Source organism: Diplotaxodon limnothrissa, linkage group LG23, assembly GCF_057381915.1.
Source record: "Diplotaxodon limnothrissa isolate DT_005_m linkage group LG23, D_limnothrissa_male_GT1.1, whole genome shotgun sequence".
Taxonomy (NCBI): Eukaryota; Metazoa; Chordata; class Actinopteri; order Cichliformes; family Cichlidae; genus Diplotaxodon; species Diplotaxodon limnothrissa.
The window spans coordinates 6,284,335-6,312,101 of record NC_140617.1 but is presented as its reverse complement, the minus strand read 5'-3'; the positions used below and the strand labels follow the sequence as shown (position 1 = coordinate 6,312,101).

The 27,767-nt window shown below is 41.0% G+C and overlaps 3 protein-coding genes across 7 annotated transcripts in view; all 3 read right to left on the bottom strand.

Annotated features, from left to right (window-relative positions):
• Positions 1 to 46: 46 nt before the first annotated feature.
• On the bottom strand, positions 47 to 6,151 carry serbp1a (SERPINE1 mRNA binding protein 1a). 4 transcript variants are annotated; one of them, XM_085347284.1, is made up of 9 exons: positions 5,784 to 6,151; positions 4,288 to 4,471; positions 3,529 to 3,669; positions 3,310 to 3,381; positions 3,017 to 3,091; positions 2,675 to 2,846; positions 2,004 to 2,048; positions 1,687 to 1,875; positions 47 to 1,377 (listed from the first exon to the last, which is right to left on the bottom strand). In XM_085347284.1, exons 1-9 carry the CDS (start codon positions 6,037 to 6,039, stop codon positions 1,321 to 1,323), a joined length of 1,191 nt encoding a protein of 396 aa, XP_085203410.1. In that variant the 5' UTR covers positions 6,040 to 6,151; the 3' UTR covers positions 47 to 1,320. The 4 variants fall into 4 exon arrangements, with proteins under 4 accessions (XP_085203410.1, XP_085203411.1, XP_085203412.1 ...); XM_085347285.1 differs by having other exon boundaries at positions 2,675 to 2,843; XM_085347286.1 differs by having other exon boundaries at positions 3,310 to 3,378.
• A 3,270-nt stretch (positions 6,152 to 9,421) lies between these two features.
• On the bottom strand, positions 9,422 to 12,480 carry hsd17b7 (hydroxysteroid (17-beta) dehydrogenase 7). The gene is made up of 9 exons (XM_085348002.1): positions 12,380 to 12,480; positions 11,946 to 12,152; positions 11,734 to 11,826; positions 11,481 to 11,595; positions 10,319 to 10,513; positions 10,093 to 10,206; positions 9,958 to 10,014; positions 9,781 to 9,879; positions 9,422 to 9,688 (listed from the first exon to the last, which is right to left on the bottom strand). Exons 1-9 carry the CDS (start codon positions 12,412 to 12,414, stop codon positions 9,581 to 9,583), a joined length of 1,023 nt encoding a protein of 340 aa, XP_085204128.1. The 5' UTR covers positions 12,415 to 12,480; the 3' UTR covers positions 9,422 to 9,580.
• A 1,187-nt stretch (positions 12,481 to 13,667) lies between these two features.
• The window catches only part of ddr2a (discoidin domain receptor tyrosine kinase 2a), a 31,419-nt gene continuing 17,319 nt past the window's right edge, over positions 13,668 to 27,767 (bottom strand). The window contains exons 3-17 of one of the 2 annotated variants that reach the window (XM_085348948.1): positions 22,244 to 22,346; positions 21,467 to 21,698; positions 21,067 to 21,214; positions 19,768 to 19,870; positions 18,690 to 18,873; positions 18,365 to 18,605; positions 17,880 to 17,939; positions 17,318 to 17,454; positions 16,998 to 17,229; positions 16,699 to 16,886; positions 16,478 to 16,605; positions 16,174 to 16,371; positions 15,854 to 16,088; positions 15,208 to 15,357; positions 13,668 to 14,382 (exon numbers count right to left, since the gene is read on the bottom strand). In XM_085348948.1, coding sequence (XP_085205074.1) covers positions 14,251 to 14,382; positions 15,208 to 15,357; positions 15,854 to 16,088; positions 16,174 to 16,371; positions 16,478 to 16,605; positions 16,699 to 16,886; positions 16,998 to 17,229; positions 17,318 to 17,454; positions 17,880 to 17,939; positions 18,365 to 18,605; positions 18,690 to 18,873; positions 19,768 to 19,870; positions 21,067 to 21,214; positions 21,467 to 21,698; positions 22,244 to 22,346 — 2,471 coding nt within the window. In that variant the 3' untranslated portion in view covers positions 13,668 to 14,250. Of the gene's footprint in view, positions 14,383 to 15,207; positions 15,358 to 15,853; positions 16,089 to 16,173; positions 16,372 to 16,477; positions 16,606 to 16,698; positions 16,932 to 16,997; positions 17,230 to 17,317; positions 17,455 to 17,879; positions 17,940 to 18,364; positions 18,606 to 18,689; positions 18,874 to 19,767; positions 19,871 to 21,066; positions 21,215 to 21,466; positions 21,699 to 22,243; positions 22,347 to 27,767 lie in introns of both variants that reach the window. The other variant, XM_085348947.1, reaches the window with a different exon arrangement.

The window sequence follows — 27,767 nt, the reverse complement described above, 5'->3', positions numbered from 1 at the left end:
GGCAGGACAAAAAAAAAGAAAAGACAATGCAAAAAAATTTATCGACCACCTTTATTTACCGACAGAGGTCTCCAATAGCAGGGCTAGAATTCACACATTTGTAGAGAACTTCTGTTGTTCCACACAATGGACAACTGTATTTCTTTCAGAGCAATTATGCAGTGGTGCCACTGTGGAAGCTACAGGGCAAGTCAACAGTGGAGGAAAATATCAGCACAGAACAGACTGCAGAAACAAACTGAAGCTGGGCTGAGTTTACATCTGTAAAAGGATACCAGAGTGGAGTGTGTAAACAGTTGGAGAGGGTCAAATCTCAACTGTGTAAAAACACTTCCTCCCCTTATCGCTCTAAAGTAAAAAGAAAGGCATTAATTGACTCGCACATGGCCAGTGATCAAAGATGAAATGGGCAAGGAGGAAGATGCATTAGACCAAGGATTGCACTTCAAATAACAAGTAACGAGAAAATGTGAAATATCTTTGAGCTAATAAATTCACCTGACCAAAGTTTCATGATCAGCGCAAATTTAAGAGTCATCACCAGCGTGCTCCTCCAAAATGACCTAATGTTACTCCTTCAAAACATCTTCAGTACAAAAAGAACCTTAAATTCAGATTTAGGCGCCATTTCATCAATGCATTCAAAGATAGGTAGCACCTTTTGACCAAAGATCAAGGTGCATCCTATTTGCACCATGTGAAATACAGTCTCTGAAAGAATCTATGAAAATAGTTACGATTTACAGGCTGAAGATCATACAAGAATAGACCTCCTGTACAAAATATAAAACAATATCCCAGTGGTAAAGAAAAAAAAATCCATAAATCTCAATGACTGAAGCTGTAACGTCATCTGAAATACCTGGTGTGTCAGAGCTTACGAGCTTGGGTTGGAGCTCCACAGTGCCTAGTTTAAAGCGAGAAAGCAATGGCACACACCACACTAAAGATACTCTTTCAAAATGCATATTTTCAAGCAGCAATTACAAAAATTTATCAATGGACAATGCATAACCTCTGAAAAAAATACTGTATGAAAACATCCCTGCTACTTTGTTTCCAAGTACAAAACCTCTACCAATAAGTTGCTCCAGAGTAGCAAGAAGTCCTTTTATTTTTTTGTTTTTTTTGTTAATTTCTGTTTTTTTTTTCCATCTTCGTTTTGTTTTTATTGGGTAAAACTCAGTCCTCACATTGAGTGTCATAGTAAATGACAGTCTTCTCCATTGGTTCACTCTGCTGAAGGATCCAGGAACATGCAAGCCTCGTAGTGGAGGTGCTCAGGAGGCTCCTGTAGGCCTGAGGATTAGCAACCATGGCTTAAGCCAGGGCTGGGAAGGCCTCTGGGTCGTCCACGTTTGGCACAGACGTAGATGACTGTTAGAAAAGGTGGACAACAAGTACAAGTTAGAAAAGATGACTGATTAATGGAAATGGTCCACTGCAATAATACAGAAATAAATTGACTGCCATCAGTCGTAAAATGATTTAACAGCAGAGGGCAATCTGTTCTTTAAATGAAGGGCTGTACCACTTCTATAAAAAAGGACGTTCTATATGACAAAAAGAGCAAATATCAGAATCACTGGTAATTTAAACATTTCGTGTTGTGCATCCCAACTTCCTGCGCATAAACCTGGTTGTTGCTGATATAACAGCAACTAAGCTGTGCTTAATGCCCCATACCTTGTCAGACCTTCCACCACGCATTGGCCTGGTGGCTTCGCCGCGGCCACGACCACCTCCACCTCCACCTCCACGGCCACCACGTGGTCCACCACGTCCACGGCCCGGACGGCCCAGGTCTCCAAAGTTGATCTCCAGCTGTGACGTAATGTCATTGGCTGGCTTCCTGCAATGGTGCTCATCATCTCCCTAAATTACAAAAACAAGGGTTAAAAATTAAGTTTTATTGTTTTGGTATATCTGCAACATAAATGTTCTGCTAGCATGCATGTCTGGATTTCATATACTCAGAGTACATGCAACTGTAGAAATTTTACCTTCGGCTCATCAACCTCAGGTTCAATCAGATCACCCTTCTTATCCTGCAGTGGACAGGTACAAAGACACAAGCCAACATTAACACACTGATCAAAATAATGTGCTTCCACCAACAAATTCAAATCTCTTAATAAGATAATACAGTTAATATAAAAACATCCTGTCGATTCCCGTTAAAAATTTATGACTCACACCTATAATGTGAAACCCAGTTTTAGTGACATGTTCTGCACATTGACTGAAAATCCTATGATGGAGTACTGCCTTAGAAAGTGAATACTGGCTAATACAATTTTGCACAACACTCCGATTCACTTTTTTTTTTAAAGGCATATTGCAAAAATAAAACTTGCATCATTGTCTGATAAGTACAACTACTTCCTGTTCTATGTTGAAGTTCTGACTTTGAAGTGCAGCCATGAAAACCTTTTGCACCGGTGCAACACTATTAAAGTCAGTTTCATCTCACGGAGAAAGAATATTTAACATAACCTCCAACACATGGGAGTTTCCATAATCTTCCCTAATTCCTGGCTAAGCTGTTGTCTCACCTATTTTGGAAGTGTCAATATACTACATTGGAAGAATAATTCTTGAATACTGGATACCTGTTAAAATGTAGCAACAAATAATTTCTCCAACCGAGAGCAGACCTTTTGTTTTTACTCACTTCTGCCTTGGACTTGTGGAGCACAAATCCTTTGTTCCAATCAGCTCCCTCGTTGGGCTTGCGGATGTTGAATTCTACCTTGGCGCGGTCCTTGTCCTGCATGGCCTTCCATTCATCCAGAGTCATCTCCTTGGGGCCTTCTTCTTTCACTTCTTCAACCTCATTCTCCCTTCAACATGAACACACCCAGATAAGCGTTAGAATTAATAACACTGTCTTTCAGTGTAACTGATTTAGTATGGATGTGCATGTGTGGCTACAAAATGCACATCAAAAGTTGTGAATCTTTTCACAGTGAAAGTGAAGTCTCATTGAGGAACACAGCAAGGTGAAAAAAATTACTTGTTCTCAGAGTCGGCAGCTGGATGCTCCTCTCCTTCAGGGTTTTCTTCAGTGACGTTTGATTGGTCAAGCTCACTGCAAGGAGGGGCAGGGAAGCCATGAAAATGAGGATTGCTCTGCATGCATCAATTTTAGTAAGCTTTACCCAGAACAGCACATGTGTCACCTAAGAATGGCATACTAATAGATCATTTAATGTATCTCTTGCAGACGAGAGAGTTATCGCTATCAAAGCGTAAAGGTGTTATTTAACTATCACAGAAGTTTCTTCTGTTCCTAAAGTAAGAACTTACTTCAGTTCATCCTTAACGGTGCCCCAGTTGTGAGATCCACTTCCACCACGCTTCTCTTCTCCTTTCAAACTACTGAAACAACATCTGGATTAGCCAGGATCATAACATGATCACTGCATCACAACACACACAAAGGTCTTAAAACCAGATGCATTAAGGGTATTTCAATGAAGCGATATATAAGAACAGTGAGCGGAAAAAAAAAAAAATATTACTTACGATTTGTCACTGCCGCTGTGCCGATCAAATTCACGTTTTCCTCGGGAATCAAAGCCATCGCTGCGACCCATGCCGCGACCCCTGCCTCCGCGGCCTCCCCTACCGCCACCACGTCCCCTCATTGGCCTGTCGCTGACGGGCCTAAAGAAATTAATGCAGAACAACTGTTACAATCACAGTCTGGCCAAGGTCCTTAGCCAATGGGGAAAACATTTTTATTGTCCAGTTGGGGGCAGTAAAAACAAGTTTTCACCATTACAACATAACACTCTTATCTCCGGTTTTGGTTTCTACAAACTCCTGAGGGAGTCCTGAACAGCTAACTGTCTACTGCTTGGTGCTAAGCTTTCTGTTTGCTTGGTTTTTTTGTTGTTTTTCCTTTTCCTGCTGCCTGCTGTAAACAAAAACTGAGAATATGAAAGTGAATCAATCAGCTGAGCAATGACCTAAAGCTCCCTGTAAGACTCCATACAACTGAGTGGGACTGCACATACAACTGATTTTTTTTAAAAGGTTCATAAAAATCCTGATAGTAGCTACTTAAAAGTTGATTTGCAGATGACTTTATTTTTTTCAGTTTCCTACACAGATTTTTGTGACAATAAAATATATGTGCCTGCCGCAGTTTGGGCAAGACTACAGTCTCTTATCATGGTAAAAAACGCCTAAACAGTTGTAGTCCCACCCAATAATGACAACTATTTTGTGAAAGCAGAAGACACCCTGTTGGAAATTAGTCTGCTCAGAAAATAAACTCACTTCTCCACTGAAAATTCACCACCCTCAGGCTTCTCGCCAGAGTCGCCAGCAGGCCTCTCGAAGCGGCGAGGTGGCCGCCTGTCCGCTGGCCGTCTGTCTGTTGCGGGGCGTCCTTCTCCCTGGCCGCCCTGGGGTCTGGACCCCTCACCCTCCGGCTTCCGGCCCATCCTCCTCATTCCAGCACCTAGGATTGACCACAACAGGAGGATCAGATGACCATTAGCAGTGAAAGTGACAGATTGGGACCAAATGTCGAGTGTGATAAAAGACAAAGAAGATGTGTTTGTTGTGTTTAAGTGGAGCAAATAATTCCAATTAACATGCAAAGGAAGTTGACCTACTTTTGTTTTCTAACCTGGAAAGCCATCTGATAACTTAATCACTCGTTACTCCTTCCTTTCACAGGCCAGCCATGTGAATTAACACCTACACAGTGTTTAACCCTGTATGGCCCATCTAACTGCCACTGACCCAGTGTGACACAACACCACCCACCCATTGCTTAACTCACCAGCTACCAAAATAGACATCCACCACTACACAGGAGCAGCTGGTTGCACCATAGTCAGCGCACCTGTCTCATCTTCTCTCTTGCAAACAGATATGAGCCTACTTGGCAGCCTGAAGTGAAGATAATGGCAAACTAACCTCCTGGAACTAGGTCAAATCCTGACGCTGGAAAATTTAAGACAAACAAGTTGTAAAACAAAAATATATTGAATGACTTGTTAACTATACATGATGTTATATATGACAATTAAATATCTGGGGGAAAATGGAAACCGGAGATACAAGCGCTGTGAATGTACGTCGACCGCGTGCATCGCGGCTGCATTATGTGCCAATGGGAAGTGGCGGGTTAAGAGCCTGTGCTTTAACACGCCCCACACTACAACCACGAGGTTCATCCGCGCGAGAGCAGTGCAGGCTCCGAGGTCCAATCCACCTGCCGATCCGCCACGAGCGTACACATGTACTCATATTACGTTACTTCAATCATTGCACGTGCTAAACTTCCTTCTCCTTAAAGCGCCTGCCATTAATATACAGAAAGATATTTTTCTTTTATTTTTAAAATAATTAACTGCTTCCTAAAAACTGCTTTCTGGGTCAGCTCAGCCACAAGTGGGGGTCTCTGGAACCCCATCGTGGCAAGCATAAACGTATAAACCCGGAGATACACCCCCGGCCAGTCAGGCTTTCAGGTTCTACCCGCTCAACAAGGCCCACTGGAGGGGGGAGGGCAAGCCAAAACACGTCGGGCAGCAAATTTTTTAAGCCCAACGGATCCCACTGCAGAACACGTTTGTTTAAATGTCATTGTTCGGGTAAATGACAGCCAGCAGGGGCACACAACAGCCATGTGGACCGCATGTCACGGGGAGGGTGGCTTGTGAACCATTGCTAGCTAGTAATCAAGCAGCTTAGCCTGTTAGCTCAATGTTAAGCATCTGCTTTAACTGTGCGAGACATGAAACGTGAAAATTATATTTTACCATCTTTCTTGAGCGGGACGGCCTGGGTCTCCTCCTTCTTATCGGTCAAGGGGGTCTTTCTCTCTTTCTGAGACTCCTTTTTAGGCTGCTTGGCAGCCTGGGCTGCAGTCTTGGCGGCACCAGGGGCAGAAGCCTCCTTCTTCTTCTTTACTTCGGCTTGCTTCAGCAGCTCAAACGGATCCGACTCGTCGTCAAATAACTGGTCGAACCGATTGGTTATGGCACAGCCAAAACCTTCTTGCATTTGTCCGGGCATGATGGCGCCCCTTCAGCAGGATTTTCCTCCGATTCTACGAGGCTTGGTGCGAGCACTTCGCTAGGTGAAGCCACAAGATGGCTGGGAAAGGACCGTCTTCTCTTCCGGCGCGATAGACATCCGGGACCTCTGGGTTGGCGCGGGTGGGGTGTGTAGTTTCTTTGGACGATCAAATCACTAGACTGGGTTACTGATAGGCAATTGAAGAAACTCGTTTACCCACAATGCAAGAGGGGCTAGTGTTGCTATCCGGTGTAGTCTGTAAAATAAAGCATGAGTGCCCTCATTTACACTGCGTGCTCTTGTTTTGACTTTTCAGAAATGTCCCCAGTCCTCGAAACTGTCTTGAAAAGCACTGCAGACTGGTTTCCACACTAATGAGGGCCCAAATATTTGGTCAGGCTTATTATATATTGCCTCACATATCTCGAAGGGAAACAGCAGGTGCTCCTCTTAATAGAGGCACTATAGTTTTGTTGGAAAACAAAAGGAAGTGGTCAAAGATTTCACTTAAATTGTTAAAGTTTAAGTTTACGGTAGAGTTAATATACAGAGTATAGGTATGTTAGTACAGCTCAGAACAAGCATTCGCACAATATCGGGGCCTAGCCCCCATTTAAAGCTGGCAAGTAGCCTACTGCAAGTATAAACAGCACTTCACATTTGTATTTAGAGATAGCTTTATCAGCACTGCCTGATGTAGGTGAGGAAACCTGCAAACAGTGCTATACAAAAATGCATTGTGGTGGTTTAAGACTGTAACACAGGGCTACAATTAAAAATTATTTTTCTGCTTCCTGATCACTTATTTTTTTGCGTATCTGTCACACTTGCATGTTTCAGATCATCAAAAAAAAAATTTACACAAACATAACACAAGTGGATATAAAAATCAGTTTAAAATGATGTTTTATTGTATTAGTCTAAGAAAGCTATGCAAATAAACCTGGTCCTGTGTGAAAAGGTAATTACCCCCTGGACCTAATAGCTGGTTGTGCCACCCTTTGCAGCAAGAACCAAAATCAAGCGCTTGTGATAACTGGCAATAAGTGTTTCAGAACGCTGTGAAGGACATGTGGCCCAACCCTCTTTGCAAAATTGTTTCGATTCAGTCACATCGGAGGGTTTTCAGGCATAAATGGCCTGACCTTATGTGTATGTTCTTTAAGGTCATGGCAAAACAAAATGCAATCAGATTTAAGTCCAGATTTTGACAAAACCTTCATTTTGTTCTTGTTTAGTTGAGCTATTCAAGTAGTATATTTGCTAATGGTTTTCAGATTGTTCTGCTGCATAACCCAAATGTTCTTGAGCTTCAGAACATAAACTGATGGTCAGACATTCTCCCTTAAGACTGTTTGGTAGAGAGCAGCATTTATGATTCCATCAGTTAGGACAAGTGATCCAGGTCCAGAAGCAGGAAAGTTGCTCCAGACCATCACACTACCACCACCATATTTGACTCTTGAAATCTTGGAGATCACTGAAATGTTTTTGACATTGAGAAGGAAAAGTGGGAAGGAAAAGCTCAATTTTAAAAGTAATCACTGTTCCAAGTTGTATCCATTTATGGAAAATGGGTCCCTTTGTGGTTTGTTGGAGTCTCAAAGACATAGAGATGGTTTTCCAAGACTTTCAAGACTGATAGATGTCAGTGACTTTGTTTCTCAGCTGCTCCTGAGTTTCTTTAATTTGTGGTATGTTGTGCTGTTTTTTGAAATCTTTTAGCCTACTTCGCTTTGTCAGACAGGTTCTGTTTAAGTGATTCAACAGGCCTGATAATCCCGCTTGGGTGTGGTTGGTGAAAATGAACTCAGCTTTACAAAAAATGTGGTTAAAGAAAGTTAGTTCATGATTTAACAAGGAGACTAATTAATTTTTCACATGGGCGCAGGAATGTTTGGATAACCCTTAATAAATGAAATGATCATTTAAAAACAGCATTTTGTATTCACTGAGATTATCTTTGTCTAATATTAAAATGCATTTGATGATCTGCAACATTTTTGTGACATTTTCTTTTAATCAGCAGCTGTTCCACAGCACAGAATGAGTTATTTTCACCACCATGTTTCTGGTTCTGATATATTGTATTTGTTTACTTGGAAATTGAGAAACGGACACATTAATAAGGAGACAGTGAGTAGTTGAGCATCATGCATCATCAAGAAAATGAAAACATTTAGAGTTTTAGTATGACGTAAGACTAAACACATGCACCAGTCTCAGTCTTATTTAATGTGTGGCTGGGATTAAATTAAAAATAACAACCTATACCTTAAAAAATATTCTCCAGTTTCAACATTTAATATGTTGTCTTGTCTGTAATATTTTCATTAAACAAACACGTTATAAATGATCTCTAAATTCCTGCACTTTTATGTGCATTTATATTTTGCAGTGCCACGTGGTAGTTGGAAACTTGGTTGTGCTTCATGTATGATTATATATATATATATACCCTGTAGCCAATAAGCAAATATTAAATAGGCATATGTAATACTGTGAGTGGCTGAAAAGACAACCGAACACAAAGCAAGACCACACATTAAACAGAAGCTTGATGTTTTGTTGCTGGTTCTCCTCGGTAGTCTTAAAAAAACAAAAAAACAGTAACTGTTTATATCGAAATTTTGAGAATCTTAAAAACTCCCATAATAGTCGACTTTAAATCGTCCGGGAATTTTTTTTCTTCCTATATCTGTCTCGCGTTTCTGAGTGGTCCAGCTCGAACGGTGATGCCACTTTTGCTGACTTCCCCCTCGCGACCAGACTTTCGGTAGTCCGTTCAGTAACTCCTGCATATGCGCAAAATGACGTCCGCAGTCACCAAAGCTATGATAGAGTCCTACGCGCTCATGATTATGGTCATGGGCACGTTTTTCATCTATTTCTGCGGGATGGTTTGGGCTTTTTGCAATCCGAAACTGAGCGGAGCAGAGGAGGAGTGCGAGACTGGAGACCAAACAATGGAACACGGAGATGGCTGCTGGGTTTCTGCCCCAGATCCTCCGGAGAGGTATTTCGAGAGCGCTTGTGCGCACCTGCCGGCACCTCCGTACACCGCCGAGAGGCTCACACGAAGTACCTATATCAACTTTTGGGAAGACACAGATAGTCTGCTGTCAGACTGCACTGCGTTTTGCCGTGAGGACCATGGGATTAACAACCAGATTGGAGAAAGTGGAGAAAATGCATAGTGGTGATCACATTTATTTCTGTGTATTTAGACTCCAAAACTGTGTTAGTAGCTGTGTTAGTAGGTTCTGATAATTTGTTAAGTCTCTGAATAAGAATTAGTGCAACAGGCAGTGCTTATTTGTATTGTTAGATGAAAATGTGTGCTGTCACAACATGCACCACACTCATCAGTTCCCACTTAAAATTCAGCCTTGCAGGTTGCTGTGACAGGTAGAGGTGTGTTATTTTTCTGACAGCCAGAGCACATAATCCTCCTAGGAGACCTGTGAGACGGGAATAAAATGTTTTCCATCCAGAACTGGGTGATCTGCATCAAGATGATCCTGCAGGATTTGGGGGATCACGGTGGGCTTTCCTTTTGTTCGTCCTTCAGTTTCTTCCTTACTTCTCTTTCTAGCTGCAGTAATTTCTCATACAAAGACTCCGATGTCTCCAAGTCAATGTCCATCTGTGAAGAGACACAGAAGACATATGTGGAACTACATTACAGACTGTTTTGACTCAACATTAGTTTTTAATGTAAATTTTTACCCGCCGTACCTTACGGGGCTGTGTGTAGTTGTTCCCTAGCCCAGATGTTAAGCTGTGATACTTTGCATATGGGTCCAGCGATTCAGGCTTTTGTTTAAATAACCAAAACTGAAAATAAGAACAGAATTGAGAACATGAATTTCACCTGAACTGTGTGTTGGAAGTGTGAATTTCTGTTTTACTTACCAGAACTTCAGCTCCATTATAAGGTGTCAATGTGAAAGTGTTTGTGAACATTCTTATCTGTGAGTTTGAAAGAAATACACATCTCAGATAGAGCCAAACACCCAACTATGCATTTGTAACAACTGTGTCACTCACAAGCCAGAAGATAGGCGTAAACAGTGTCCAGAGGAATGCTGGGAAGGAGGGCAGGATGTTGTAGGTCAGATTGGTCATCACAAAACCAGGACAAATCACAGATGAGTACAAACCCTAAAAAAATAATGAGCACCAGGGTCACTTTCATCAAAATATTAGGAGCTTAAAAAAAGAAATGCAATTTCTGGTGTGAGTCAGTCATGGCATGTGAGGTGCATGAGCTGACCTGTTTATTGTAGTGTGTGTTGAGTGTGAGGCTGAGCAGGTCAGAGGCATATTTGGAAGAGCTGTAAGGCTGAGTGCCTTTTTTATGTTGAATGTCTTCGAGACTAAAGGCCGAACGATGAGCATTACTAGAGGAGGTCCAGACCAGCTGGGAGGTCCGGCCTGCACGGCACAGCATTGGCTCCAGCTCCCTGACCTTTATCATTAAAAGCAGGACACAAAATCACAGAAAGATAAAATTAAAACTTGCACTGCAGTTTGTCCAAAAAAGAAGCTAAACCCAAGGTAACTGGGTGAACTGTGTGAGAACAGATGAGATTACTGCATGTACTTAAACACATCTGTATATTAAACTGGATGCTTATGCAGCAATCTGACATAACACTAAAACCAGCTGATATTATATAAGTAACCAAAATAACTTTAACAAAATAGTATGGGCAGTGGAACCTAGGGTCCAGTGGGCTGTAGGGTTGACTGGGCTTGTTCTAGTTATTGATCTTGAAGGCCTTGGACTCTGTTCTTTTAAGCATTCGAAAGCAGTTTTGGGGGTTTGACAATGTGCACAGTCCTACAGTTGAAGGCCAGTTCTGTTTTGGGTGTCATTACTGTCTCTGTTTGGTCTACAAAAACATTTCTATGGGAGGAATGTGCCAAACTAATCTCCACATAAATGCCAGTGCCGAATCAGCCTTATTCTCTTTGCCTGGCAGTGGTTTTAATGTTGTGGCTAATCTATGTAGATTTTAAAGAAACTGAATGAGCATTTTAAGAAGATTCCACCAAAACTGTTCACTCTCACTAAAAGTGAGAGTGAACAGCGCACTGAAGACTGTTTTATAATTGCTGAAAGTTTAAACAAGAACTTTGAAAAGGTTACTTTGATGGCAGCCCCAATTTAGCCGAAAATGCAAAGTGAGCAGAATATTACCTGCTGTGACCTTATGGCTAGAGCAGTACGTGCTGTTAATTTTTAATGAGCATAGTTGCTAAGTGACAGACAGATCCAGTATCACCTATATTTGTTTCATCAAGGACAACCGACCAGCAATTAGTCTTCCTTCAGAAAACTATGACAAAGCACATCTCAGTACAATATTTTATGAGCAGATCTGTCTAAAATATGAAGATTATTCAGACACCAAATTACAAAAGTGACTCACAAAAAGAAAGTGACCAAAGAGATTTGTCATAAAAACTTCCTGGAGGCCATCAGGGGTAACACCATCCTGCTGTGTCAGAATGCCCTCACCGGTGGCAAACATTGTGATGACATTTCTGCAATACAGGTTTATAGAAATTTGAGGCAAAAGAAATGCAGCATGGGACACAGTTGAAGATGATGAAATATAAAGAAACTGTGATGCACTGTAGATAAAATTGAGGATTCAGGCACATCTAGAGTTACTAGTTTACCTGGAAAAGAGGCCTTTGAAAAAGGCATTTACATCAAACCGTGGATATGGCATGATTCCTGCATTCAGGTAAAGGTAGTCCAGCCGGTCGTACCTGCAGATAACAAACAATGGTTGTCTATAGCACATAAAGAACTATCAGCATAACTGGTGATCAGTGATGATTTATCAAGTACAGATTTGATTTCTGTGTTTCTGAGTTCATCTTCCCACCTCTTTTTGACCTCCTGTGCAGCACTAATGACGGAGGAGATGCTGCTGGTGTCCACCTGCAGCAGGGCCACCTGGGCTTTGGGGTGAGAGGTGAGGAGAGCTGAGTGAGCAGCTTCAGCCCTGCGCATGTTCCTGCAGGCCAGACAAAGCTGGAGACCCTCTGTGTCCACTGAAAGGAGACGCTCACACAGTGCCAGGCCAATGCCACTGCAGGGAAATCCATATTACTATTACTACTAGTATTTACTACTACTACTACTACTACTTACAACAATACTTTACTACAGTATTACTGTTTAATACTGTGGATTAAATTCACTGCAAAAATGACATTTAGTCAAACATTTTTGTAATATAACTAGTAGTAAGTTCACTGAACATATAAAGTTTCCTGATTTGAAGGTTATCATTTAAAAAACAAAAACAGTGATTACCTATTGGCTCCTGTTACCAAAATCACCTTATTCATCCTGTTAACTTCAAACTGCCAATATAGAAAACTACATTTGCTGCCAAATGTTCTTTTAAGTCAGTTGATCCGTGCAAAGTCCTAAGAATGATTTCCTGATCTGTGAAGTAACAGTTTTCGCCCCACCTCTGAGTTCTGATTGGATGCTGTAGCAGCACTCCGCCAATAAGATCCACATGGTTGTCAGCTGATCATCTTTAGGGACAGCCCACTCAGACACAGCATGAAATATTCAGCTCTGTTCATGAATAAGACAAAAGCTCTCAAACAGATTCAATTTCCAGTTTAATTTTTATTTAATGAACAACTTTTGCTTACAGAAATATATAAAATATTCTCACTTAAACATTTGAGTACAAAGATGAAATGAATCTCAACATATTAGGACTTCATCTGCCTGCACTGAGCTGATGGAGAATGCCATGAAATGCTTTCTTTGTCTTGTGAGAACATCTGCAAGCTTCACAAATGTATCTTTAAACCAAATATCAGATTTAATTTGTAGAATGTCTTTGCCCAGATAGGGATAAGTTGAAAGGGCAATGATCTGAGCTTTCTCTTGATTTACAAAGAGGGACAAAGACCTGCAAAAGCAAAGCCTGTAAACACAGTTAAACTATCTGAAAGTCAGCACAGACGTGGACAAACAAACAAATTGAAGAGGAAATAATACAGAAGAAAAAGCCAACTGCAGAAAGCTAAATCTGTAGATGACTCATCAGATATTTATTTTTCATTTGCTTGTATAAACTACAGTGAAAGCGTTCACTCATAGGCATCTTATGGTTCTTGTCAAACACACCATTTAGGATGAATACCTACATTTAATCTGCTTTCAAAAAAAGACTTATTTTCTCTGTCATTTGTTCAACATCCACAGCACTCTCAGTAACATCTTTCCAATGACACTGACTGTAAACACATACTGTTGAACCAACGCGGCCTGGATTGCTGATAAGCATCTTCCAATATCTCATCGATTATCAATCACAATGGTTTAGAGCTTAGTGTATGATCAACTCAACAGTTTGCAGCAGGATAAAAGATAACGTAGAAATCCAAAATGTAACCTAGAGAATTATTGCATTGCATCAAATACAATACTCCAAATAAAGAGCATATTAATGCACAAACAAAACCAACGGAACAAACACATATTAACATATAAATACTAATACAAAATATTGATATTTGAGATTTAGAATTATCTGTTTAAAATACAGAGTCATATACATTTAATGTTGAAACCACGTCAAGGAGATGTAAAAGATGGTATTTCCTTGTTATTCTCGTCAATCTAAATGTGTGGTGATTAGATACTTGAGATAAGATGAACTGTAACAGTGATGGTTTTTCTGGACTTTCCTCCTCTACATTCAAGCAGTCTTCCAAGAGAAAACACTAGAGAGTTCAGTTGCATTAGTTTTGTTGTCAATATGAAAATTGCTGTAACATAGGAAATTTAAACCAACATTAACAAATGCAATTAAAATATATTTTCAAAAGTGCCAAATGTCACTTGCTACATTAAATTAGGCTTCATCGACATGAGTCAGAGCCTTAGGTCATGTTCTTAAGCATGTTTGAAGAATAGCGTAGTATAAAACAGCACTGTTTTTTTGAGGAATATTTGTATGCATATAAAACATCTTAGCCAACTTGTTTTTGCTAATAACTGACACACACTCACTCTTTTGGGTAGTACATAGTGCCCCCAACCCTGTTACTCTACAGAGACAAGCTTAAACCTGGATAATGTCTGCTGTTATTGCCATATTTTCATTTACTTCCAGAGATGAGCAGACTGGAAATCACTGTCTTTAACACTGCACTGGCTTAAGATTGTATTTCCAAGATGGCCCTGTGTATCTCCTGGAAGGACGGCCGTTCTTTTGCATTCCTCCTCCAGCAGCTCAGCATAATCTTGTAGAGCGAGTCCGGGCACAACACAGGTTGAGGCAGGTAGATCTGCACAATATGGATGAGATATTAACTCAGGGAATCAAAAGAGTTTACTGTTTTAGCACTTTAGACTGTTTAGCTGTTTCCTTTAATTGAAAAATACAATTTATTAAATAACTTACACTTTGGGTTCAGAGCAAACACATTCACTTCAATGGCTGTAATAATGGAACTAATAGAAGTTTATGGCTAACAAGAAATACACTGTGGAGGTGTTGATTGACACTGGCAAATAAAAAAATGAAGTCAAATTTATGAAATTAGAAAGAATTGTATCAAACTAGATTTTCAGCTGTGATTTTTAGACTAGTGGCTCCATTAGCTCACGAGGAGACACAAATCCATAGAAGGATTGTGTCAGGAGGCATCTGGTGTAAAAAAATATGCTAAATCGAATATATAGATCGATTTGCTGTAGCTACCTTTTGTGAATAAGAGAGAACAACATTTTGTTAGAAGGCTCATTAAAACAATATGGAAATAAATATCTGAAACCAAACTAAATATATCTCATATCAAAACTAGTACATTTACATCATCATTCCCTAATATCTCCATAAATGACCTACTGTGTGAAGGTATGGGTATGTAGTACTTGGTGTTTGTTTGGTGAAATCCAGTGAGAAATTTATTTTCCTTTAGAATAGGATAAAGCTTCTGCTAACTCCTTTTCATTCATTCATTTGTGTTTTTCCCATTTTAATTGAATTCTTTGTCGTAAAACAGTTTATTTAATTTCTTATTTTTTTGTTTTGTTCAAAAATGCTGATAATAACTACATTTTTCTTATTTAAAAAGAAACAATGACAAAATGCTTCTGGCAGCCCTCACCTGTCGTTTCTGGTCCCTGAAAAACTCTCCCGTGTTTTCTATCACCTGCTCATCAGTGAGCTGAGAGTAGGGCTGTTCCTTGCAGAAGTTTAGTATCTCCCACAGGGTCACCCCGAAGGCCCAAACATCGCTGGCTGTGGTGAACTTCCCCTGCAAAGCAGAAGATTGCAAACATGTTTTTTTTCTACTTTTTAATAATCACTGTACAAATAACAGCATTTAAACTGATAATGTTTACTAATCAGTAATTGACTTGAAAGCTATCTGCTATCTGTTTTACAAGTAGACAAATAAATAGAGCATTAGACAGATAAGTAGACAGATGAGGTGTTGGTGACGTAAATCACACGATTGTTGTTTCAGCTGAAATTGGCAACACTGATGAGTAACAATCACAATAACATGTATCAACAAATACTAAATTTTTGTTTCACTGTCAGTAGAAAAAAATAATACAGTATATCATGTCTATAAAACATTTTATACATAATGTCATAAAAATAACCGACAATCTATGGTATATGAATTATCATATAATTGTTTTCTTTTATACTAAATTAAGTATTTACTAAAGTTTAATTAGATATCAATTTACAATTTATCAGTAACGGTTGAATAAAGTGATGTTTTTGCAGGAAGTCCTCACCAGCAGGATGCTTTCCCATGACATCCAGCGTATAGGCAGCACTGCCCGGCCCTGGATGCGATAGTAGTCCCCACTGTACAGGTTTCTGCTCATGCCAAAGTCAGCTATCTTTATTGTGTACTTTTTGCCCACCAGACAGTTTCGTGTGGCCAAGTCTCGATGAACAAAGTTAAGTGAGGATAGGTACTTCATCCCCGAGGCTATCTGAGTGGCCATGTAGCAGAGATTACTGAAGCTGGGGAGGAGAGAGAATAAATATTCATATAATTTGCTTGAAAATCATGTTTACATGTGTTTGCATATATTAGCCCCCTTCCTACCTCACAGTAGGTGCATTGCTAAGCAGAGCAAGATGTCCCTCTGGTTCGTGGCGGGACAAGAACTGGTTGAGATCTCCGTTCTCCATGTACTCTGTGATCATGCAGAAAGGGTCGCTGTGGATGCACACAGCTAGGAGGCGAATGATGTTGGGGTCCTTCAAACGTGACATGATCTTTATTTCTTTAAGGAAGTCATTCCTTCCAATGGAAAACAATTTGCAAGTTAAAGGTGAGAAAAATAAAAACTTCACATGTACGCTTGCAATTTCATTTCATTTAAAGGGTACAAGAAGCACCGGCACACCTGGCATTTTTATTGGCATCTGAACGGAGCATCTTCACAGCCACCAAGACGGGCTCATCTTCTGTGATGTCAAACAAAAACTCTTTATTCATAAACTCCTGCATTCCTTCTGCCTCACACAGGTGGACCTAGAAGAGAAACAGGGAGCGGGGAGAGTGCGATTCAAAACGTGACTTGTGTTTTATCTTATGCAAAGCTGTAACCAAAGCTGTAACCTGCACCTCTCCAAACTGGCCTTCTCCAAGCTTCTCTTTAAATGTGAGCAGTTTTCGTGGGAACTCCTCCACAGCAACATCCTTCCCTGACAACAGGTCCATAGTTACTGCAGGGATGGCATAGGTGTTGCTTCCAGTTACACCTTGTAGGTTTACAACATCTGCCTCTGCGTAGTGAGGGACGCCATCTTGGACTGCAAAAGAGGCAGTGGATTTAGAAGCAGAAGTGCTGGTCGAACCTGAAATGCAACATGGTAACTATAAATCAGTGCAAATGGATATAAATACTTTGAATTTGTAAGTACCCGTGTTTGCCTGCTTACTGGGCTCTTCTGTTCTCTGTGAAAACTCCGGCAGCTTACTTATGAGGCGCGAAGGTTCCTGGTAGTCTGGACCGAGAGGAAAGATGTGCTCATAGGTGGAATTAGACTCCTGTGCATTGGTTGTATTCGACTGGTTGTGGGTGTGGTAGCCCAGTGTTTCACTCTGTATTGACAAACTAGTAGTTAGTTCGTCATCCAGCATCTGACGAGAGGCCTGAAATAAAAGATATAGAGGTGAAGAAACAGAACTGACCGCTTCTCAGAAGAAAGCTTCAGCTGAAATGCACAAACCGTATGCTCACCTTCTCCAGCATCTTCTGCCACACCTGCCTCCACAGCATAATCACAATTATGGCTACAAGGATAAAGATAATGGCCACTAAACAGCCAATCAGAATGCGGGTGTTGCTGTCATCTACTTTGTGTGTGGGGTCATCTTCTGCAGTGAAACAGAGAGAGAGGCAAGAGTTGAAGATTTTGAAGTGGAGTGTGCTCTTGCAGACCAGCCCAGGCCTTTCACCCTATGACAGCTGGACGGACCTGCTTTTGAGGGTTAGTTAACATTAATTTTGTGAAAATATCCATTTACGGCACTGCATATCTAAAACCTGCTTAAATCAGTTTGTAAAATGCAAATGAAACATGGAAGTAAACAAATAATAATAAATCTCAATTGCTTTTCATTGATTGGAATAAGAAAACAGCAAAGAGACATCAGTAAGTTAAACCCTTGATAGTTTGCATGCTGTGTTGGTGCATTCATTATCACTGCCAAATGCTCAGACCAATGTCGTTGGGTGTTGCCACAGATTTTGTAACTGATAGGTGTATTATTAGTGTAAGTGAGGTGAGTATTGCACTAACCTGGTGGTGTGTTAGGTGTTTGCTCGGGTGGAGCCAGCGTTGTGTTGTACATGGCTGTGTCTGAAAGGGCAGATGGCACAGAGTTGATCGGAAATTAGCCGAGCTTGTCAACTTTTTATTAAAGCATAGTGAGAAAATAGTAGTATTTAGTATTTTTTCAGTAATTCCAGACTTGCAAAGAGAGGAAGTGGTGCCCTCAAGCACTTGGTGCTATTTGCAGAAGTCAAACGAGGGGCAGCCAATCAGAAGAAGGCAGGCTTATATGAGGCAGGAGTGAAAGCTACTTGTTTCAGACAGTGGATTGAAGAAAGGGCTGCACAAAGCCCACTATAAAATCCCAGTATGGCATAAGTATTTTTTTTAACCATATGAAAGTACTTTAATCAATAAAAACACAGAGCTTGAAATGAGCATGACAGCATACAAACCTATTCTAAATACATAACAGACTAGCAGAGAGCATCACACAGCTCTCAAATGTGTACCTGACTGGAAGGTGATCTCGCTGAACAGCATCCAGGCATCAGCAAAATAGAACTGGCACTTGATGGCACTGGCCATGTGATTAGCCAGGTTGACGATGACGAAGCGGGCAGTCGGATTCTTCTCATCCGCCGCTGGGCTGAAGGAGAGTGGCGTGGCCTCCCAGTCCGAGTCAGAGCGGAAGTAACAAACCACCTGACGGAAGGCTTTGACGTGTCTCGAGAACATGTTGTTGCAGTGGACCTGAGCGGGGAAAAAGCCACCCGGTGAGATGTGTGGAGCTGAACAGTCATGGAGAATTTCAGCTTTTCTGATCACGAACCTCACCTTCATCGTGGTAAAGTTTCGTATGCGGTCAAACTCAAACATTATTTCTACAAATCCACTCGGGAAGCTCTCATTGTTCCAGCCCACGTAGTCATATCCTGGCCATCCATTGCGTTCATGACTTACTGTAAAATCGTCCAGGCCACACACTCCATCAGTCAGCTGGCCCAAGCCCTCTGTCATACTGAGAAACAGAGAGGTAGAGCATGCTTAATGCTCCGATCTTAAATTCTATGGAGCCTCATACTGAAGAATAACTGTTACTACAACTGGTTACTAAAACAGAAGTTGAAGAAACGTCTTTTCAATGCATTTAGCCGAGAGATTAAAACATTTGGGGAAGAGGTCAGTGTGACATGTGGTGTGATTAACTCAGAAGAAATTCCACTTGATCCAAAGGTATGTGTGTTTGGCTTGTAACTAAGGACGTCACTATATTTAAATTAAATAAATAAAAAACAATACAACAATGAATCTTGAGAGTAAAATATCATGTTTCAAATGCCAAAAAGCTACAGGCATTGTTTTGAAGAGAGAACTATTATGCACTGGATAATACAAATTATATCACAATATAAATCTGAAGGGCAAAAATAAATAATTTTTGGAAAGGTTAACTAGCCCTAGTAGGAACACTTTTCATATGTTGATCCAGCACTAGGTGGCAGCATTGCATAAATCATTTTTTAATCTTTGGCTTTTGGCTTTGATATTGTAATATGGTCCATTTTCTTTTCCCTCTGCCCTTTTTCCTTGACAGAGAAAAGAAGCTTTGTGTCATGGAGGAGATTATTCACCCTACCATAACCCAAACATGAATGTCAACAAAATACTCAGATTGGTTCAATCTGGTTTTGTAACTGTGTGAGCAGGCTTGACTCAATTATTCCCATGAGGTATTGCCTAACAGTAAACCACCATGGCCCACTCACCACTGTCTGTCTCTGCTGTCACCATAGAAACTGGACAACAACATGGCAAAGGGGAGGATTGTAAGAAGGTGGATGTAAAGTGAGAGGGTTGTGTGTGATGGAGGAAAATGACAAAAAAAACCCCAATACATTAAACAGTCACACACCTGTAGATGATCGCTCCATCATACACAGAGTCATTGAGATAAACAGGATAAGCGGGCAAATTCATCTGTTCTCCCACTGGAACGTTGTATGAAACAAGGCCGTCTGCAAAGCAAAGAAAAATTATTCTTTTCTCTTTTTTAAGTGAGAATCCCATGGACTTTTATGAGATCCATCATTCACGTCATGCAGAAAGCCTTTGTTGAAAACCACAAAGTTTGTTTTACATTGTAGTTCAGATTTTTACCAAAATGTCAAGCGTCACAAGAGACGGGTGGAATTTTCCACTTTGGTAGCAGTAATAGTCCTCGATGAAGAGGCAGAACGAGGAAACGAAGAATATAAATGTAATGTTTAGGAGCAGTATGGGAGAAACGGGACTGTTTTGCCAGCGCTGAGAAAAGAAGGACTTAAAGGAAGCACAAGGAATGAACAAAACCGACTGAATAGCACTTTTACTTTAAGACACCCCCTTAAAGCTTCTAACAAGCTGGAGGTAAAGTGACTTTTAAAAAGCAGTTGCTTTCTTTTTTTCTTTGTCATCCTCATGCGAGCAAAACAATCTGCTAACATGACCAATAAAGTCTGCTTCACAAACATTTCACTACTTCATATTCAAAACCTATTCAGCCATGCAGTATTATTTCATGCACTAAAATCTGGAAATGTTTCAACAAAGGCACCTTTTTCATGGGACTGTGTAAAAAAAATATGGCAAAATACGTCAAAGGTTTATTCAATGTTGTAGTTCAATGCATTTAATCAAAACTGAAAGTGCATTTGCAGGAGTAATGTCATTAATTAACCAGCTTTTTATTGATTCATTAGCTATACACGTGAATTTTAAACAAGGATGTGTTCACATGAGCATAAGAAGCATGCAGGGTTTCAAAATAATACATCATGGCATTTGTGCCAGTTTTAAAGCTGGTTTTGGGCATTGATTTTTGCATAATATTTAAGGGAGCAGAGACAGAGAAAAAGTGCTTTAAAAAGTACACGTTGGCTCTTTTTTCACTGATTAATAAAAAAAAGTTACCATGTAAAGGGACTAAAGTGCCTATAAAGTAGATGTTTAATATTTTTCTTGCCATATACTCATTAAGGGCACCAGTGTTTTTCAGACACTGCCCTGCCTGTCATTAAAAAGCAACAGATCCTCAGCTGATCCTCTCTATCTTTATGGGCTCAAAGATGAGGAGGATTTGTTGAATTGCCTTTACAGTTCTTTGCACATTATTCATTATACTTCCCACTTTTCCCTCTGCACGGTTTTCCCTTCCACCTGATCCACCACTTACCCAGCCATTCACAGCCATAGAGCTCCACTCTCATGCAGACATTCATGGAGTGGTCTGTGACTGGCATGAAGCGGACATAGCGAGCAATTATGGGCGGTTCGAGGTCCTTGAGGACAATGTCGTAGGCGTTTCTGTTTCCCTCGATCACCTGGAGGTCAAACAAATGCACTGTTATGGCAGACACTAATGACTGAGAGTCACAGAGTTTATAGATAGCAAAGCCATTGCATCACTTTAAACGCAGTCATAATAGGTCCAAGTAATGAGAGGCACTAAAAGGGTAAAATCAGTACAGCGTTATCATTTGCTGTAAAGGTCCAAATAGATATGACTGCCAAACCAGAAAAAGATGTAATTTCACCTGATTTACTGCAGAGGACAAACTCTATGGTGCATTTACCTGCTTGCCCTGTCTGTTTCTCCACGAGATCCAGCGACTGCCATCACGACTGTACTTGATCTTGTACATCTGGGCAAACTCATTACCCATGCCTCCTGCGTGACGACCTTGGGTGCCCACGAGCGTGATAAAGTGGAGGGAGCGCAGGTCAATCTGGAGGAATTCCTTCAGGTTGTCTGGCTCCACTGTTATCTCCGGACACCACGCGCCATCGCCCTCCTCAAAGTCCAACCTGGAGAAATAAATGGAGGGAGAGAGAAAGACAAATAATAGTAGATGTGCACATTAGAATTACAGCCGGAAAGGGAGCAATAGAGCAGAAACGTTAGGACTTGACAGAGAAGAAAAAGGTGAGAGGAAAGTAAAAGTGAGTTCAGTGTTGGATTTCAGTTCCTGCAGCCTGCTATGAAAACACTTTTGGTGAAAGGCTGCATCGTAAATTCATCTTAAAGTGTTAATTTCAGGCAGGGGCCTGGCACAGGAAAGACGGCGCTGGGCAAGACTGAAACTCCAGCCAGGATGGATGGGGAAAGTATATTACATCATTATCCTGATACTTACTGAGGGCCACCCAAGTTCTAGAGCAGACACACACAGAGACACACAATCATGCGGCTGTAGGTTAGAACTGATACCCCAGTCTGTGGTTAACTGCAAATAAACAGGCACAGGCACCTTGCAGGATAAACCACCCACACATATACACACACACTCACTCATTATCAGGGTACACATGCCATGAAACACGTATGTAAGAGTTTGTAGAGAGATACCTACCTGCCGTATCTTGCAGCTGTGGATTCAGACCACTGACTAGAAGCAGAAATGTCCTCATCCTGTATCTGTCCTCCTGACATCCCCAGAGGATACCGGCACACACCTGAAACACCACAACATCCATCAATTGAAATCACAAATATGCAAGCAGACAGACAAAGCAGCCTGATGTTTTCTCAGCCATAAACACCACCGAGCCAGTGGGGTGCATGTGGCGGGGGGATGGGGGTTGCTGATTACAAGTACTGCTGTCAATGAGAAGCTTTTTCTCTTTACTAGCACTTGTGAAAGCAGTAATTCTCTTTTAACTTGCTGTGAGTCCACTTTTGATTATGCAATTATGAAAAGGCCAGAGTTACACAGTAGCATTTTGGTAATGACGCAAGCAGGAAAATATGATTTTTCCACTGGTTTCCTTTTTTTCAGCCTATTAAAAATTCTGATGAGGGAAAAATGGAAACCAGATTGGTTAGTATTACACAGCTTGCAGAAAGTAACTTAGTACATATACTCAGCTACTTTAGTCAGGAAATGTTTGCAGTCTAACGTTTTTTGTAATTGTGTTTATCTACTCTGAAATTGTGTATTTTTAACAGCACTCAAGTTGCTCTGTGTCTTTAGCTACAGTTTCTTTTGTCATCGGTTTTGAGTTTTTGTGAGCTCATGTTTTCTTTTGTTTTGAGCATGATTCATATTTTGTTTGGGTTTTGTTCTTCATTTTTGTTTAAATTTAGCTTTCTGTTTTATTTATTATACCTTCCTGGTGGTCCTACTTTATATTTAGCCTGTCATTTGAGTCTTGCTTTTTAGTTTGTCTTTTTGATTGGGTTTGTGTGTGTGTGTCTAGTTTGCACTTAGCTTTCTATTCATTAAGGTATTTTTTTTAAATTATCTTGTGCTTAGAAGCCTTGTTTATTTTCTGATGCTTTGTATGGGCTCTTTATGGTCTATTTCCTACTTTTGCTGTTTAAGACTGAAGTCTGTTTGCGTTCCTTTATTTGTTGAGTCTTTGTTACTTTTGGTGGCATTTATTTTTAAATTAATTTCACCTCTATGCTCCTTCTCTGTCCCTCCATAACTCTGTGTTTGCCCTTTTACTTTCAGTGTTCCTGTTTTCCTTCTCATCTCCTGTGTCAAGTTAGTTTTTTTCTCGTTTAGTCTTTATTTCCCATTTTATTTTGGTCAATGTTTAGCTTTCTGTATTTTGTCTAGTTTTACTACACCTGCCCATTGTCTTGATTGTTTTCAGCTTTGTTTAGTTCCCCAACTGTGTTCTCTTCCCTCATTACCTCTTCTGTATATATGTATGTATTGTCTCAGCCTTCCTTTGTCACATTGTATATTTAGCTGTATATTCTCTGAGCTTGGTTTTCTGTATATTTGAAGTCCCTGGATTTACTTTCTGAATAACTGGGTATGGACTATCAGCATTAAATGTCCTCTTTGTGTTTGCCTTCTGTGTTCCTGTGTCTTGCTGCCTATGTTGGAAATGAATCCATATTCCACATGTGTGTCTTGGCAGAATGACATTTTAAAGAATGACAACATCAGATATAAAGCATAATGATACATATATAAAGAAGCTGCCTACATATTGATGCATTAATGAAAGAAAATACTAAAACACTGACACAGACAATTATGTTTTCATAGTGGAGTAATATTTAACTATATTACTTGGCTAATCCTAACTCAGATGTGAGTGGTTTTCTCAGTGTGACGATGTCCCCATCCAGTGGATGCGAGGGTGTCACTGAACAGTTTGATATGTGCACAATGTAAATCACACTCTCTGGCCTTTCCAGTAATCAGACCCTAACCAAACTGAACACCCACAGGAGACTGTGGACCAGTGACAGTGCTTTCCACCACCAAAAGCACTGTCATGACAGAAAAATGGAAAAATGTTTTTCCAAGCTTCCAGTAGAGCCACCCACCACCTTGGTAAGACACTCTTTATTGGGTTGTTTTCTCTTTGTTTGTCACCCATTTTTATCAGCCCTTTGAAAAAAACAGTTAGCTTTATAAACACTAATACATTTAGCTCAACCTCAATATATCCTCTTGTTTAAAAAATGAAAGGTTTTTCAGCCCAGCTATTTTTGAATTCTTGGAATTTAGTAGAGGTTCCTTGTAGTTAGAATAATCCTCATGATGGTCTTTGCTATAGCCGGTCAGTTCACCCACTGATTGGCCGCCCCTCACAAGCAGAAGGCTAGAAAAAAGCAGGTTTATGGCACTTCTGTGCTCACAGCCAGAGCTGTGTGTCTGAAATAATCATTTTTAGGACATCCACTCTCAATGAGCAGAAATCTGTTTAAAACCACTGATTAGGAGCTAAATTTTCTCAGTCTAGAGTATGTGCTTTTGTACACAAGCTTACTAACAATATATATGATCAAAATAAGAGAAACTATAATAGGTCCACTTTAAGAAGACTCAAAGCTAAATATCTCTTGGCCATGTCTTTACAAACAGCAGTAAATATTGTATCAATCTTCTAGTCTAACTCGTTCCACCTCTGTTAAACCTGCAGTCGCACCAACATATCATCACGGTATTTTTTAACTTGATAAGAGGACCACTTCTACTTAAGTGTTTCTTTTTAAGCAGGAATTTCCTGGGAGACTGTCCACCTCCTGTACTTAAATCAGTTATCACACTGTTAAGCAAACGTCTCCCCTAACTCTCCCCAGACCCTCCGCAGTGCTCGACGGTGATGAAAATTCAAACTCGTACTCAAACATTCACCAGACAGAAATATTTCATTCCCAGCTTCTGTCAAGAAACCTGAAAAACTTGATGGATAGTGCTGGACGAAGGGGTGGGGTAGTGCTGTGGGAGGACTGCACACATATGCATGCGCATACACACACGACTACACACTCTGTGCCCTCAAATTGTGGTTCCTTATTGAAATAATAAGCTGTATCCATTCGGTGTTTCTGCCAGTGAAAACAGCACTGGTATCAAGCACATGAGGATTGAGTTATTCTATGCATGCATGCGTGTGTGTGTGTGTGTGTGTGTGTGTGTGTGTGTGTGTGTGTGTGTGTCTGTCTATGGTCAGAGTGACTGGTGCCCCCACTGTGCGGTCAATAAAACCATTATGCCCATCGTTTCCTACATGGCCCTCCACCCCCTCAAGCTCCTTTCTTCCTCTCTCCCCTGTGTCCCATCCTGTGTGGTCCCTCCTTGCTCTCCTCTGACCATCTGAGTGGTTAAAAGAGATTAAAGTTAACAGCATGCTTTACAAAATCTTCATCTCATTAAGACTCAGTGAGCTAGAGGCTAACTGAGCGTGATCCAGCCAACATGGCATCTATTAACTTTTATACGCCTCTGAATGAATTAAGCGATTTATGGGTGTTTTCAGAGGCCAAAAAAGGGGCACTCTTGACAGGTTGGGAGAGATACTATGTTTGGCTCCTAGACTAATTCCACCTAATAGGATATGACCACCATGCAACCTGTTTTGAACCATGTATGAAAGAGTCTTTGAAAAATTTGATTTCTGCATGTGTGATAGCATCAGGTCGCAGCCTTTAGCTAGGTTGGAGGTGGAAGTTAAAGGGAGTCTGATCAAGTTCGCCTGGCCCCTTGTTTCACAAAAAAACCCTTTGAGAAGATGCCAGCAAGAGCTTGAGGTCCAAGGCCTCCTGTGTCCTCCTCTTGCTCTTTATGTCTCCCTGTTATTCTTTCTTCCTCTGATCCTAATCTCCTCCAAATATTTGCTTAATAGTCGAGATGGGGAGACGCCTTACGTTTTGGAAGTTGGAGCGCGCACAGATACACAAAAGAGCAAGAGTAGATGAAACCACAAACACGCATGAAAGCTTCGTTTTGGCAGTGACACGGTGAAGGAAGCACAAACAAAAACTCTTCCAGATGTCTACATTTACCTCCTCTGACCTCCTCTCATCTTGTCCTCACTAACCTTTGCTGCCCTCCTCACTCCATCCCGCATCATTTATCCCCTACTGTTTATATCCCTCCCCTCCTACAATTTCTCTCCATGCACCAGATCGCTGTGGCAATAAACAGACCACATCAACCAAAACCATCCTACTCGTCTCATGTTCCAAGTAAATTAGTGGTATCCTTAGATGCGTAATTACAAAACAATTTCAGGTGCTCGAACTGCACGAATGACAGCTGGAGTAAAGGGGAAAAAATAATCAAACCTCCTTCAAGATGAACTGCAGAGATGTGTAATACACGAATCCCAATCCAGTCAAAGAACTACACTGTTTGAAAACAAACGATGAATAGTAATCACTGGTTTCAGACTGACATGTAGCTGAAATCTGTCCTTTTGTGGCAGCTCAGTCCAGCTAGATTAGGGGGTTTGAGGTGGTTGGCGCTCCCGCACTTTTGAATGCCAGTAGAGTCTCGTTCGCACAGAGGTGAAGAGTGTAAACAGACACTGAGGTGGAGAGTGAGTGAGCAAAGCACAGCAGCTCTTGTTATTTACTTTAACTGTCTCTGCTATGAAACACAGTCAAAAGTTAAGAGAATACTTTCAGTGACCATTTTGAGGTGAAATTGCCCAAGACGCAACGAATGAAACAGGAGCCATTATCAGACCCTTTAACCACATCCCAGAGAGAGTCAAAGCGAGAAAGAGGCGGGTTTCAGTACGCCCTGCCGGATGTGTGACCGCTCTTCCAAATGTTGGTTTTTGCTGTGTTTATTTATCTACCCGACCCACTCAGAGGTGACCCCCGGGGTGAGTTGTGGGGGCAGTCCAGTGTGTGCATTTGGATGTATGGACACATACCCCACTCCCCTTATGTGCACACCCACCACCACCATCACCACAACCCATCAGGCTTCACATTGAGCTGCGCTATCTAAAAATATCCCCCGTGAAAAAAGGTGGAAAAATACTTGCCTTGTGTGGTGGAGGAATAAAGAGAGAGAGCGATGAAGAAGCAATGGACCAAACCTCTCGCTCACCTCTTGATTTTTACCGCACCCTGCACTGAAAGGCAGACTTGTTCTTTAGCTTTTGCAGTTCAACCACTGACTGCACAGACACACACACACACACCGCAGTCATGAAAGTTTATGTTCACATACCTGTCCCTTATGTGTCAGTCATGTTTTGGTTTCATTGCCTATAAATAAGCTGTCTGCTTTATTGTATCTCCGAGACCATGACCATGTAAACTTATAGCAGCCACTGTGGCCACAAATGGGAATTTACATGGTTATGGCTCAAGTCAGTCACCTAAGTCAGTTGCTTTAAAGCTGAATTAATCAATATTTCTATCAAAAAATTGCATGTGATATGAAAGGTTTGCTGTGCATACCATTTTAGCAGCTTCTGGGTCAATGGTGGGCAATTAATTTCCCCAAGGACACACATTAGAAACTGGGGCTTTAGTGGAAGTTTGCACCGGAAGGTTGCCGGTTCGAGCCCCGGCTTGGACAGTCTCGGTTGTTGTGTCCTTTGGCAAGACACTTCACCCGTTGCCTACTGGTGGTGGTCAGAGGGCCCGGTGGCGTCAGTGTCCGGCAG